At 43.5% G+C, this 13,781-nt stretch overlaps 1 protein-coding gene across 3 annotated transcripts; it reads right to left on the bottom strand.

The window, feature by feature from the left end:
- Positions 1-78: 78 nt before the first annotated feature.
- Positions 79-11,987, bottom strand: Dsn1 (DSN1 component of MIS12 kinetochore complex). Of its 3 annotated transcripts, none has more exons than XM_041670619.1 (11): positions 11,896-11,987; positions 10,758-10,783; positions 10,127-10,447; positions 7,910-7,983; positions 6,940-7,012; positions 5,738-5,828; positions 3,979-4,032; positions 3,528-3,605; positions 2,351-2,498; positions 1,236-1,323; positions 79-795 (listed from the first exon to the last, which is right to left on the bottom strand). In XM_041670619.1, the coding sequence occupies exons 2-11, from the start codon at positions 10,780-10,782 to the stop codon at positions 710-712; spliced, it is 1,038 nt and encodes a 345-aa protein (XP_041526553.1). In that variant the 5' UTR covers position 10,783; positions 11,896-11,987; the 3' UTR covers positions 79-709. The 3 variants fall into 3 exon arrangements, with proteins under 3 accessions (XP_041526553.1, XP_041526555.1, XP_041526554.1); XM_041670621.1 differs by having other exon boundaries at positions 10,127-10,442; positions 11,896-11,968; XM_041670620.1 differs by lacking the exon at positions 10,758-10,783 and having other exon boundaries at positions 11,896-11,983.
- Between the last annotated feature and the right edge of the window lie 1,794 nt (positions 11,988-13,781).

The following is a 13,781-nucleotide window of genomic DNA, read 5'->3' as shown; positions in this document are numbered from 1 at the left end:
TCTTGCCATAAACTTTGATTGATTGCAGGAGGTCAATTCATTCTTTTTTTTTTTTTTTTTTTTTTAAACAGGGTTTCTTTGTAGCTTTGGTGCCTGTTCTGGAACTAGCTCTTGTAGGCCTGGCTGGCCTTGAACTCCCAGAGATCCGCCTGCCTCTGCCTTGGATTAAAGGGGTGCGCCACCACCGCCCAGCAGGTCAATTCAATATTAAAACTAAAGTATAGTAAAGACATTAGGACACTTAACAAAAAGGGCATTTGGTGAAGTGATTCACAAATGTCTTTATGCAACAACATTCCACACTCTGCCTTTAGTACACTTGAAAACTTTACCTTCATTCTTTTATGACAAGAACCCAACCTGACCCCTGAAACAGTTTGTTAAGGTTGGTTCTAAATGTCTTTGGGTTGTTTTGAAACTTGACAATATCTTCATGGGATGCAAAGTGCTGACCATGAGGACATTTAAAGCGAAGGGCCAGTGGCTCTGAAGGTCATTCCAAGGGTCTTGCACATTCCTACCGAAAGTGTCTCTAACAACATTCTTCTGGATCTGTGCTGTCACTCAGAAACAGGGAAAGTGCTCTGTAGCTGGAACATTCCAGCTTTGAGGGAGGCTGGGAGGTTGTCGTGTGTGGGGGCACTCTTCCCTGTCCTCTCCCTGGCAGCTCACAGCAGAACTACAGGTAAGGTCACCAACCAGACCCTGATCACTGTGTGGTAGAGGAGTTCTGCATGTGGAGTTTGAGCAGTTTTCGAGCAGGTGAAGAATCTAATTGTTCCATGCTTCTTTTCTCTGCAAAGGAAAGGAGCCAAAACCACATTTCAGTTATTGGAAACATGTGCACATTGTTCCAGACAGTGACGGGCAGTAAATGACACATAAGAAAGAAAGTCTTTGTTCTCAAGGAGATGGCAGACTAGTAGGAAAGTCAGAATAGTGTGATAAATAAGAAAATGGATAGAGGAAGCCAGGAAAAACTACGGGAAAGCACCTGTAGTTTTACTTCATGCATTCTTGAAAACTGAAGCAGCCAAAAAGCAGAGGGTATCTTCGTGGAGTACTTTTATGAATTTACACTTAGGCATTTCTATCAACATTCAACTTACTCTAGGGAGTAAAACAAGTCATATGGTCTAAATCTAAGGACCTTCTGCCTGGAGAGGCAGTATACAACCCAACCCAAAGGGGGCACGACAACCCTGAGCTCTGGTCCCCTCAAGTGATGCACTTACTGAGCTGTACTGACACCTTCTGGAGGTACTGACTACTTTCATCCATGAAAGCTTGCAGCTGCTTCACTGATCCTTGCAGCTCATCCATCTGCAGACAGAAAGGTCAGAGTGAGCTGCAGAACTTTCTGTGACTCTCCATACTGCCAGGCAAGCTCCTGCTTTGGAGCTTTAGGCCAGCTCTTCCAGTCTGGAATGCTTATGCCAGACAGTCTCTCTTGGCACCCACTGAACTATAGTCCACATTTCTCCAGCTTGCTCCATGCCCCAGGAAACTGACCCCCAAACCTCTATCAACAAGATGCCAAGTCCTCTAAGTTTGGTTTGAACTGACAACTAAGGAGCTAATAGCCACTGTAGATAGAATAGCAGCCCACGGTTCCTCCCGTATTCTTTACCTCTTTACTGTTTATCAGCACTTAACATTATATATTTACTTAATTTTTTTTCCGTTTCCCCAAGGTAGAGAGGTTTGACATCCTTATTACACATCTTTTAACTTCTAAAGATTTATGCCATAGCTTGCATTTATAGTGTCTTCCTGAGGCTTACATTTTAAAAGGCTTGGTTGCTGCTATTAAAGAATCATCACCAGGAGGTGATGGGACCTTTTTAGAAGTAGTTTTGGTTTCCGGGAGTGTGAAGTGGCTATTAGGACCTGACCAGCCCTCCCTTTGTTACCATCATCATAAGAGGAGTAGTCTCTCTGCCATATGTTCTCACCACAATCTATTGCATGGCCCCAGTCCAAATCAACAGGGTTTAAACAACCACAGACTGAGCTGGGTGGTGGTGGCGCACACCTTTAATCCCAGCACTTTGGGAGGCAGAGGCAGGTGGATCTCTGTGAGTTCGAGGCCAGCCTGGTCTACAAAGCGAGTTTCAGGACAGGTTCCAAAGCTACACAGAGAAACCCTAATACAAAAAATAAACAAACAACAACACCACCAAAACAAACAAAAAAAAACAAACAAACCCACCACAGACTGCAATAAACAGTCAAAACAATCCATTCCTCCTTATAAGTTACTTCAGGTATTCTGTCATGTCATAACGCTAAAAAAAGATGACAAGCCTAGAAAGCTGGGTAACCCACGTAACAAGCCTAAAACACTGACCACCAACTCCATGCAGGCAAAGACTTGGTTCTGATTCCTTAAGATTTCCTGGTAGTCGGGCTTTGTGTTAAGGACTTCCTTCTGGGAAGATACAAGATAAGTCGCAGGATCCACTTTGACCTCAGAGATTTTGGTTTCAGATGATCCTCTAAAAACAACAACAACAAAAATAAAATAAGCCGGGCGGTGGTGGCGCACGCCTTTAATCCCAGCACTCGGGAGGCAGAGGCAGGCGGATCTCTGTGAGTTCGAGACCAGCCTGGTCTACAAGAGCTAGTTCCAGTACAGGCTCCAAAACCACAGAGAAACCCTGTCTCGAAAAACCAAAAAATAAAATAAAATAAAATAAAATGAGTTTTCCTAAAATTTATAATCATTTTCTGGAAATGATATAAGAGTGCCTTTGAGAGAGAAACCCTGTCCCGGTCTCAAAAGTCTTGTTCCTCAAAGCCTCCTCACAATCAATACTCCTATGATTAGAGTTTCACCTGACATTTAATAGTTGGCTTTGTAGGTGGGATACGGTTGGGAGGAAAGGCTGAGAGATTTGTGGTGCTGCACACTTACAACCCCAGCAATCGGGAAGCTGAGATAGGAGGATTGTGAACTGAGGTACACCTGGGGATTTAAGGCCAATCTTGGCTGCCTAGTGAGACCATATTTTAAATTAATGAAACCAGTTCAGAAGCCAAAGTAAACCAAAATCTAGCTTCTGTACCTTCCTCTGATTTACCTAGCCAAAGGCAGCCTCTCACACCTTCTACCTCCTGTTCCACTCCCTTCGTGGCTTTGCATTTTCACCAAGGCCTTAACCAAGGGATTCTCTCTTATCTACAGCTCAAAGGCCATGTGCTCACTAAAGTCTCTTGAGGACTGATGTTGGCCCAGTGCCAAGTGAACAGGTGTAAGGGTGGCTATGTGCCCATCTCCCTGTAGATTGTGAGTAGTAGCCAAAAACACAACACAGAAACAATTCTGTTCTGGATCTGAAAACAGTGACACTTAGTCTTCCATTTTTGTCCCTCCCTTTCCACCAAAGAAAACAAATAGATACTTTAAAGTTGACTGAATTATGAGAACAGATTCATCATTGTTTGTACAAATGGATTTGAAATAAACCCGAATCAAATACTATCAAATACAAAAAAGAAAAAGCATTCCACTTCTTGAGTCCAACCTGGGCATCTCATCGGGTGGAATCTCCTTCTGGTACTGTTGTAAGAGCTGATCCCAAGCATGCCGTTCTACAGAAAACCTATGGGATTTGGGAAGGAAATTCAGTTAACTTTTGGTCACATTTTTAATTACTCAGGGCAACAATAAGTACTTTAGGCATGTAATCTGGCTATAAAATGTATTAAAAGGTCATTAAAGGATTAGAAAGCTCAGTTGATTCAGAGGATATTAATTTAATCAAGTAATACACAAACTGTTAAAATCAAATTAGCGCCCTTATTTCTTGACTGCACCCTATGAGACTGTCTACCAGGGCTGTTCATTCTTCCAGCTCTAGAGCTGACAGACCAGTACTGTCCACCACGCTTACCAGGCATTTTCTCCAGGCTCGTCATGTCCTTGATGGAGAACAAACTTCAGTTTTTCAAGATAAGTTAACTCATTTTACTTACTTTGCCATATATTCTTTCACCTCAGCCACTGATGTTTCCAACTCTGGTGTTTTTCTGGAATATAGATAATATTATGACATTAATATGAATCCTTCAACAAACACTTGTTTTTAATGTCTTACATAATTTTAGTGACACAAATATATTAACAATTTTTTATTCAGAAGATATTTATTCTTGAATTCAATATCTACTTTGCACTAGTAATGGCTAAATGGCTTTTAAATCTGTTTTTCTTATCAACTCCAATTCATACCATGGTGATTAACCTTTCTAAATATAGTCTTTTATTTTTCTCCTTCGCTTCAAAACTCCATGACTACTGCAAACAGAATAAAACCCAAAACTTTTTAACTCGGTTCTTACGACTGTGTTTTGGCTCCTCTCTACTCAGCAATTTCTCACGGTTCGGCTCAATTAGATGATTACTTCTAATGGAAAAGAAGCAGACACTGAAAATGCCAAAGTATTGCAGATATACTTGGTTTTCCATCTGACACAGATTCATAATGCCACAACTCCTGTTTTATACCAAGGCATGTGCACAGTATCTCTAGCAGAGATGCAGCAGTCTGTGCTTAAATACACTTGAAGCGATTTTGTTGGGCTAAAATAGTTCATGTCTGATTAGAAATGTCACTCTTAAGAACTTGCGAACAGGCAGGCCTTTCATGAATTCCAAATTCAAACCAAGTGCAGGATCTGTTGCAGGGTGGAGTTGTGATAGCAGCAGCACCCTTGAAGGATTACCAATTTAGGGGTGATATCTTTTTAACAATAAATTCTATTATTATTATTATTATTATGTGTTTGTGTGTGCACATGCACATATGTAGGTGTGCATATGACACAAAGTGTGTACAGGCCAGAAAACAACTTTTTTTTTTTTTTTAAATTATTCTTTTTTTATGTACATTGGTGTTTTTGCCATGGGTGTGTTGAGTCCCCTGGAACGGGAATTACAGACAGTTGTGAGCTGCCATGTGGGTTCTGGGAATTGAACCCAGGTCCTCTGGAAGAGCAGTCAGTGGTCTTAACCACTGGGCTATCTCTCCAGCCCCGACAACTTTCAACAATGGATTTGCATCCTTCCAAGGGAAGTGTGGACAGAAACGAGATAACCAGTTCGTGCAGCAAGAGCTTACATTTACCCACTAAGCCTTCTTGCCAGCACATTCTGCTAATATTCTTGCTTGGAAAGAGCATTCGAATAAGAGCTGACACTGCATGACAATCAAAGACCTGAGGAATGGCTCCCCAAATCTTTCCACAGCTGTTCCTTCTCACTACCCAGGTCTTTGTGTTCCTGTCCAAACATGAAACCACTACAGACTTTATCTCAAAACTCTAGCAAGGTTCCTGCTCCCAACGTCACTATCCTACTTGCTGACTTCCTGGTTCATTGCTAGCTGAGATTAAATTTCCTCTGAATTATCTCCGCTAATACAGACGTGCAAGAGGGATGTGACTCTTTGATCACTATATCCCCTTCCTCATCATCAAGAAAAGCCTGGTACAAGCCAAGGATGGCAGCTCACACCTGTAATCCCAGCATTTGGAAAGTAGAAGTAAAAGAACTGCCAAAAGATTGAGTCTAGTCTGAACTACAGATACCCTATCTCAAGAAAGCAAAAATAAATAATTAAAGTGTGTGCTGGCACATAGGTGTTGAACAAATGTTTACTGTGTAAACAATGGCTTAATTATAATCGAGTTTAAGCTCAGTTTTAAGTAAGGACACAAAGAGAATTGCTCTTACTTTTCTGAATCTTCAACAAAACATTTCTGTAGAGTTCCATCACTTTCCAGCCTGTCTGTAAAACGTTTCAATTCTTCAGAGAGAGAAGACGCTAGAAAGGATAAATTTATGTTAGAAAATAAAAGACTACAGATGTTCACAATGAGCTCATGACAAAGATATTAAGGAGCTCCTAAGGCTAGGGTCCCATATCCCATTCTCGTCCTCTCATTCAAGAAAACAGTCATGTAAGCATGCAAATATTTTATCTTTGGGGTTGGAAGTTTAGTTTCATAGTAGAGAACTTGCATAGCAAGTTCAAGGTCCTAGCTTTGGTACCCAGCATCAAAAGGATGGCTGTGGCGGTTGGAATGAGAATGGCCCCCATAGGCTCATGTTTGAATACTTGATTCCCATTTGGTAGAACTTTTTAGAAAGGTTTAGGCATTAAAGGCCTTGATGGAGGCGTGTCACTTGGGTGGGCTTTGAGGTTTCAAAAGACTTGTGGTATTCCCAGTGTGCTTTCTGCCTCCTACTAGCAGAGCAAGATGTGAGTCTCGGGGCTGGAGAGATGGCTCAGTGGTTAAGAGCATTGCCTGCTCTTCCAAAGGTCATGAGTTCAATTCCCAGTAACCACATGGTGGCTCACAACCATCTGTAATGAGATTTGGTGCCCTCTTCTGGCCTGCGGACACACACAGACAGAATATTGTATACATAATAAATAAATATTAAAAAAAAAAAAAAAAGATGTGAGTCTCATCTGTCCTGCTGCCATGCCTTTGCTCCGCCATCAAGGACTCTAGCTCTCTGAAACTGTATACCCAATTAAATGTTTTCTTTTATAAGTTGCCTTGGTCTGGATGTTTTATCACAGGAAAAGTAACTAATGGGGCAGGCAACAAAAAATATAAAAGAAAATTGTATCCTTTTATTTGGGTAGATAGCTAAATAGAAGGCAACTTTATAAGTGTTTTTATACTTATGAAAAAGCAGTTAAACATAGATATCTATACAATTTCACTTTTTCCCAAAGATGTAAATTGCTGTCATTGAGGAGAAAGCATGATAGAAGTGGAAAGAAGGGGCAATTTTTAAAGAGGTTACGGACCTGGTTTTAAAGAGGCAGCATCCTCTGTAAAAGGACAATGAAAACATGCTGGCTGGCTCCAAAAGAGGGAGCAGGTCAAGGCTAAAGCACATGTCTATGCTTAGCAACTCACCTTTCGCTCTAAAGCATTCAAGGCTGAAGTCCTTAGTGCTCTTTAGGAAAGGTTCAAGTTTTTCAACAGAGAACTAAATAAAGAAAAGCATTTTCAGTACAATTACCAAAGTCTCCCAGGCAAGCTCTGCATGTAGCTTTATGATGCTTAGGATGAACTTTTGGATGAAGCTACACAGAGCCTAATTTTTCCACCCAACACTTTTCATATATGTAAGTAGATAAGGAAAAATTCTCTGTTGCACACACTCTATTTTGATTTTAGTTTTTTGAGACAGGGTTTCTCTGTGTAGCCCAGGCTATCCTGGAACTTGCTCTGTAGACCAGGCTGGCCTTGAATTCAGAGGTCCAACTGCACGGCAAGCACTATCACACCCAGCTGACATTCTGATTTTTAACCCAGGGAAAACAACAGTCATTTAATTCTTACAAATTACTTGCTTATCTCAGCAGTCATAAGTACCAGTTGGCCATAAAACACAACTTAAAAAAAAAATTAAAGGCCAGGTAGTGGGGGCACACGCCTTTAATCCCAGTACTCAAGAGGCAGAGCAGGCAGATCTCTGAGTTTGAGACCAGGCTTGTCTACGAAGTGAGTTCTAGGACAGCCAGAGCTACACAGAGAAACCCTGTCTCAAAAATAACAACAAAACAAACAAAAACCACAAAAATCATACACCCCATACACCCGTCTACCTTGCAGTCAGCCTTGAATGTCTACAGCAACAGATTTTGACCTCTACCCGATTTATTTTCATCACTTGTTGCCAATGAATAAAATATACTGCAAAACCCGTTAGCTGCTCAACTAGCAACAGCAGAGCTCAGTGCAAAAACAGCACAACTGCCCAGGTCAGTCCCAACCATGGAAAAACACCTTTTCCTCAATTCGCTGTGGATACTGAGATCTCTGAAGTTGTGACAATCCCACAATGGCAAATGTAAACACCTCTCAACCCTAGGAATCTCACCTGGAAGCTGGAGAGCAGGAGAGCACCAAGCCGTTTGCTTTCTGCTAACTTCAAGCTGATGGACCTGCTGAGCTCTGACATAAAATAGCAATTTCAGAAATATCACAGCGACAGCAAGGAAACAAAACTGGAAAATTTCCTCCCTCTTGATGTAACTCAGCTTAAGACAGCAAGCTGCCTTCTCTCAGTAAGGAGAGAATTCTAATTTTTCCAAGCTAACTGAGAAATCAAGTTTACAATTTCATGCATCCAAATTTTTAAGAGTTATTAGAACCTTTTCATGTATTACATTAAAATCTTGTTCTATTTAAGAAAGTAGAGTGAAAATACAATAAAAACTATTACTTTGTATGTCAGTTAAAACCAGCAAACAAGGTAGATACAAATAACGTAAATGCCATTTTTTAACAGGCACTGCAGCCTGCTTTAGTACTGCAAGTCCTCTTTGGGGTAGGGGCTGTTGTTCAGTGGATGAACCCTTGCCTCAAATGTGCATGGGCCTGAATATTATCTTCAGCACTGAAAAGAAAAACACTTTCTTATAACAACATAAGCTCCACTTTACAAATGAAGACATTGAGTCAAAGAAGCAAAGTGAACTGTCTGAAGACAGGCTAAAAAAGCCATGCTTCAAACCCAATTATGCCAGAGAGATGTGTTTTCCTAGTAGTAGCACACTGCCCATGGTGATCTAATATTAATGGCCAGCACCAGCTGAACACCTGCCGTACAGCATACATGTTTCTTAGTTGCTATGCACATCTCATTTAAAATTTAAGGCAAATATCTTCTGTTTATTTGAGTTGGGCTTTTTGAAACACAATCTTGTAATGTAGTAGCCCAGACTGGTCTTAAACTCCTGGCAATCCTCCTGCATCAGACTCCCAAGTGCTGGGATCACAGACAAGAATGACCATACCAGGCATCAATTCTATTTTGATAACAGATGGTAACACTGTGACACACAGGCTGGTTAGACTCCTTGCTCAAGGTTACACAGCAAGCCATGAGAATGGGCCGGGTGGGTACTTTATGTAATCATGTCACTGACCCAAACAACTGTAAGCTAGAGATACTGTTTGCTCAATTATGTCCATTAAAAAGCAATTATCTTATAGTAAAGGAAGTTGGCTGCAAGAATTCTTGCCCTTTGGCTTTGGATGGCTATTTTAAAAGCATTCTTGTCTCTTGAATAATTCTGGCTGCTGTTAACAAGATTCTTTCTGGCTATAACCAAGGAAACCTGGCAAAAAGCCAGGAATAACCAGAAAAATAATTTCTCTTATTACGTGGTTGATTCCATGTTCTACAGAACTGGCACTCTGGAAAGGGAATGACGGTAGGGCTGGTCTGGGACAACTACTCTCTTAGCACATCTAGGATTAAAGCGAATGGGCACTATGGCCCCAGTTTTCCAACTTGGCTGTTTTTACTCACATCCCTTCCACATGCAGCCACCTTAAAGAAATCACAATAGCTTTACCACTTGAGGGTCTGCTAATTGTCAAGCATATTACTGTGGTTTTATTTTCCCCAGTTTACCGAGAAGAACTTAAGATAAAGGAAGTGAAGCTCAAGACCAACCTAGACTTTCTGCATTACAGCCTGTACTTTGATATTGGCAAATCAAACAATTATAAATTAAAAAAAAAAATCACAAATTATATTCAAATATGGCATCCCTCAAAACCATTTTACGATTTGTTCTTGAGTGTCGGGAATTAAACCTCAGACACACAAGCATACACCGCACCACTGAATTACATTCCTAGCCCCACTGAACGTGTTTATATGTACATCTTCCTTCTGAATCATTTCCAGTTCTGAAGGCTAGAATCAGGCACGTATTAACTCTCTTGCCTTCTGTTCCACTCTACGGTATAAGGCACAGGAAGACCTCAAATTCCAGCATCCTAGATAGGGTGACATATTAAACAATTAGCACCCAGAATTTCTATTCATGGCAGCTCATACATAAACAGCAATTAACACTGAACACTTACTAGATGTGTGGCACCAGGCTGTATAAACAAGAAAATGCCCACAGGATTACCTCTGTTTTACAGGTAAGGAAACTGGGGCTCAAGGAGGTAACGTTCAAAGTTGCACAGCTAAAACGTAGCCACGCCGTGTCTACTCTGCTACTCTTCCTGTCATTCATTACTCACTGTCTCTTACTTGGGCTGGAATTCCAGTTTTATTCACACAGCACCCCACCTGTGATGCCTGGGTGAAAGGGAGCCAATGACATCCTTCGGTTTATATCTTTCACACTTGCTCGTCGCCAGGACTGCCTTTTGTCTCGGCGACAGACAGACTGTTCTTGAGGGGACAAGTGAAATGACCTCAACTGAAGTCTCTCCTGATGGTTGGCTTCGCCACTTTCGCCCTCCTCAGGGCTCCAGCCGAGGTGATTTTTTTCCTTTGACGTGCCTTGAGTCATCTCCAGCGAGGCAGAGGAGTCGGGCAACACTTCCAAAGGGTTGAGACTTGATGGCAATTGATGATCCTGAGGCTTGGACATCATTGGTTCCTGTTCTAGCATTTGTTATAGAAAAGTCACAATATAAAATCAAAACCTACTGCAAGTAAGCATCTGAGCAGGAGGTGACAACAGAAAATGTATGTCCCCACAAGATAACATACACTGGCAGTCTCAGCTTCCTGGGAGCCCAGGCAAAAGGAACAAAGGAAGGAAGGAAATCTATGTCCCTGGTAAAGGAAACAGCAAGGAAGCCTTTCTGCAAACATACAGCATACGATTGCAAATCCACCAGGAGCCAGAGAGTGGTTCTTTGATAGCTCAAGAGCCGGAACCCGAGGCAAGAGACACTGAATCAAAACCCACCTTCTGGTCTGGTTGCTGAAGTCATCCTGGATGGAGGGATGAAAACAGGAAGATGAGGGGGTCCGTTCTTCACGGTCCAGCTCCAGGGAGCTCCTGCTTGAACTGCCCTCACTTGCCTCCTCCAAGACTATCAGCAGGGGTCACTGCCAGCTCTCCCGAATAACTTACTACATATAGTCTATCTTAGCTCCCGGTCGCTTTGTAATTCATTAGCTCCTAATCCCATCGATGCTATTAGGATCTACTTTGTTTTCCAAACTAGAAAACAAACAACACAACTCCACACCATCTCTTCTTATTCTCTCCAGATCCTTCCATTCCTGGAAATTCTACTTTTTAATCTCTGCACACATCTGTCCTTCCACCCATTAAAAAAAGATTCATCCTTTTTAACATGGTTTAAATTTGAAGTCACTTCTCTTTGGCAGATTTGATGGCCAGGAATCTCTTCTCTACAGTACTGGCTGTAAAATATATTTACATGTCTGTCTTCCCAGCCAGACAGCACCTCATTCCCAGTACCTGTCAGAGACAACTGACCCAAAGAGAGGCAGGGACACAACCTGGCATCTCTCCATCTTGTATGTATCTCTCCCTCCCCAAAGACATCTGAATGTGGGGGGAGCTTGGCAACGAAAAACACGATACTGAGGGACCATGCTGAAAGAACAAAGGGTCCTTCAAGGATCTAAATCGCTACAATCCTGATGACAGATACGCTTCACAACTCTTGAGTACTATTAGGAGGCTCAGGCCTGAAGCACAGGAGCAATGCAAGCCGGGCTGGAACCGGTTCCAGCCCTCTGCCCACTCCGTAACCACAATCTGGATTTAGGGTCGCCGCTGTGTCAGAGAGAGACAGACAGACAGACAGACAGAGAGAGGGAGGGAGGGAGGGAGGGAGAGAGAGAGAGAGAGAGAGAGAGAGAGCGGCCTTCCCTTGGTAGTCCTAATGCTAGGAAGTCTCCAAGGCCCTGCGGCTGGGAGCGCCGGGAGGCCGGAGCGCGGGGTGGGCCGGGCCGAGAGGCGGGTCAGGGGAAAAACGAGCCACATCCGGAGAGACGTCTGCGACTTCTGACCCCAAAGCGACACCCGTCCAGCCCGGGCCCCCGCCCCCGTTCCTAAAACACAAAGTCACCTCTGAAAACTCGGCGTCACCGCAGAGGGTCCTCTCCCCGCGTTTGTACAGTTCTCGGTGCCGCGCCGCTGCCGCTACTTCCAAAATTTCCCGCCAGACAACTGCGCGTGCGTAGCCAGCGGCTTCTGCGTTCGAGCGTCCGACCGTGCCTCCGGCAGAGCGCATGCGCACTCCGGTGTTCCATGCTCTGGCCCAGCCCATCTTGTCCCTAATAGTTCTGTCCAATTACGGTCACCATCTCTGCAGCAGCATCCTGCCCGGAGATTTCCTTCTCCAGTGCACCGCTTTGAAGACCTTTCCTGCCATACAGCCGACCCACGGAAGTCAGAGAGTCTGGTGCGGCACCCGTTCTTGGGCCATGGCTGCCTCTCTATCTCTTTCACGCCGAAAGTGTGGACAGTGACTTTCTCCAGGGACACCTGGAACTCTGAGCTCAGTTTGTCTCTGCCTACTTACTCCTGCTCCACGGGCCCCTTCCATGGTCCCTTAAGTACACAACAAAATTCCAGCACATTCCATACCAGCCTCATCACAGGCTTCCCCATGCCAATTCTTGCCCCGCTCCTTTGTTCGAACAGGCACTTTTCCTGAAAAGCCTTTCTCTTCCCCTTCTAGCCTTCTCTTCCATGTTGAAGGCCAGATGTTCTATGCTCCCAGGAAACCAACCCATGCCTGCTTCACCGTCCTTTGCCTGGGAGGCTTCACAAAGCGGGCTGATTCCTCAAGACAAGATACTGAGTCATCATAATGGACCCATGCATCAAAGAAGTGATTTCTTTCTGATCTGAACCTTATGAATGCTGAACTGAGAGCAGTAAGAAAGATCCCAAAGGGCCAGGTGTGGCGGAACATGCCTTTAATCCCAGCACTGGGAAGGCAGAGGCAGGCACATCTCAGAGTTTGAGGCCAGCCTGGTCTACATAGAGAGCGCCAAAGCTACATAGTGAGACCCTGTCTCGAACAAAAGCAAACAAAAAACAAAGAGTAGGAGCCAGGTGGCTGAAGCATGACTTGGCCATTCTTCCATTGTAATGATGGTCCCTTGCAAGTTGTCTGATAAAAGATAGAAATGGGTGTTACAGAAATTTCTCCTCTACCACGCTGGCCTGGTAGTCTCAACACCTATCTGGAAGAGGTGTGGTCTTGGTTCCCTGAACATCACTTCCGGGAGCTGGGCTCCTTTATCCACGCCTCCATCCTTCAGTACCTCATGTGCTGATTTCCAAAGACAGAATTTAGTATTCCCAGTCAGGGCTGGCTTTGTTGGGACACTGAGATTACTGCCTCATGCAATCCAATGCCAGTCAACATCCAGCCATGGGGGCTGGAGAGATGGCTCAGCGGTTAAGAGCATTGCCTGCTCTTCCAAAGGTCCTGAGTTCAATTCCCAGCAACCACATGGTGGCTCACAACCATCTGTAATGGTGCCCTCTTCTGGCCTTCAGGCATACACACAGAAAGAGTATTGCATAAATAAATAAATAAATAAATAAATAAATAAATAAATAAATACATCCAGCCATGTCTTTTCCTTGCCTTGAATTCTCCAGTGGCTCCCTCCTCCTTACAAGACGCCTACAAATTCTTTCCCTGATCCACATCCAGCTTTCATTGGAGTTCATATCTCCTCCCCCATTTCTGCTTACTTTGAAATAGGTTCTCATGCAACCTAGGCTGGCCTCAAACTCAGTATACCACTAAGGATGACACTGTAGCTTCTGATTCTCCTACCTCTCCCTCCCAATGTATGCCACCATGCCTGTCTCTGCCCCGGTTTTCCTAGGCTTTCAGGCATGTTCTTTCTCTCTGAACCATCTCCTCTGTCTCCTACCTACAATTCTTTACTACTCACTTTGCTCAACATGCCAACTTTGGGTATATTCCTC

Source organism: Microtus oregoni, unplaced genomic scaffold (assembly GCF_018167655.1).
Source record: "Microtus oregoni isolate MIOR12 unplaced genomic scaffold, Mior012 000020F_ref0000438, whole genome shotgun sequence".
Lineage (NCBI taxonomy): Eukaryota > Metazoa > Chordata > Mammalia > Rodentia > Cricetidae > Microtus > Microtus oregoni.
This window is presented reverse-complemented; position numbering and strand designations above follow the sequence as displayed.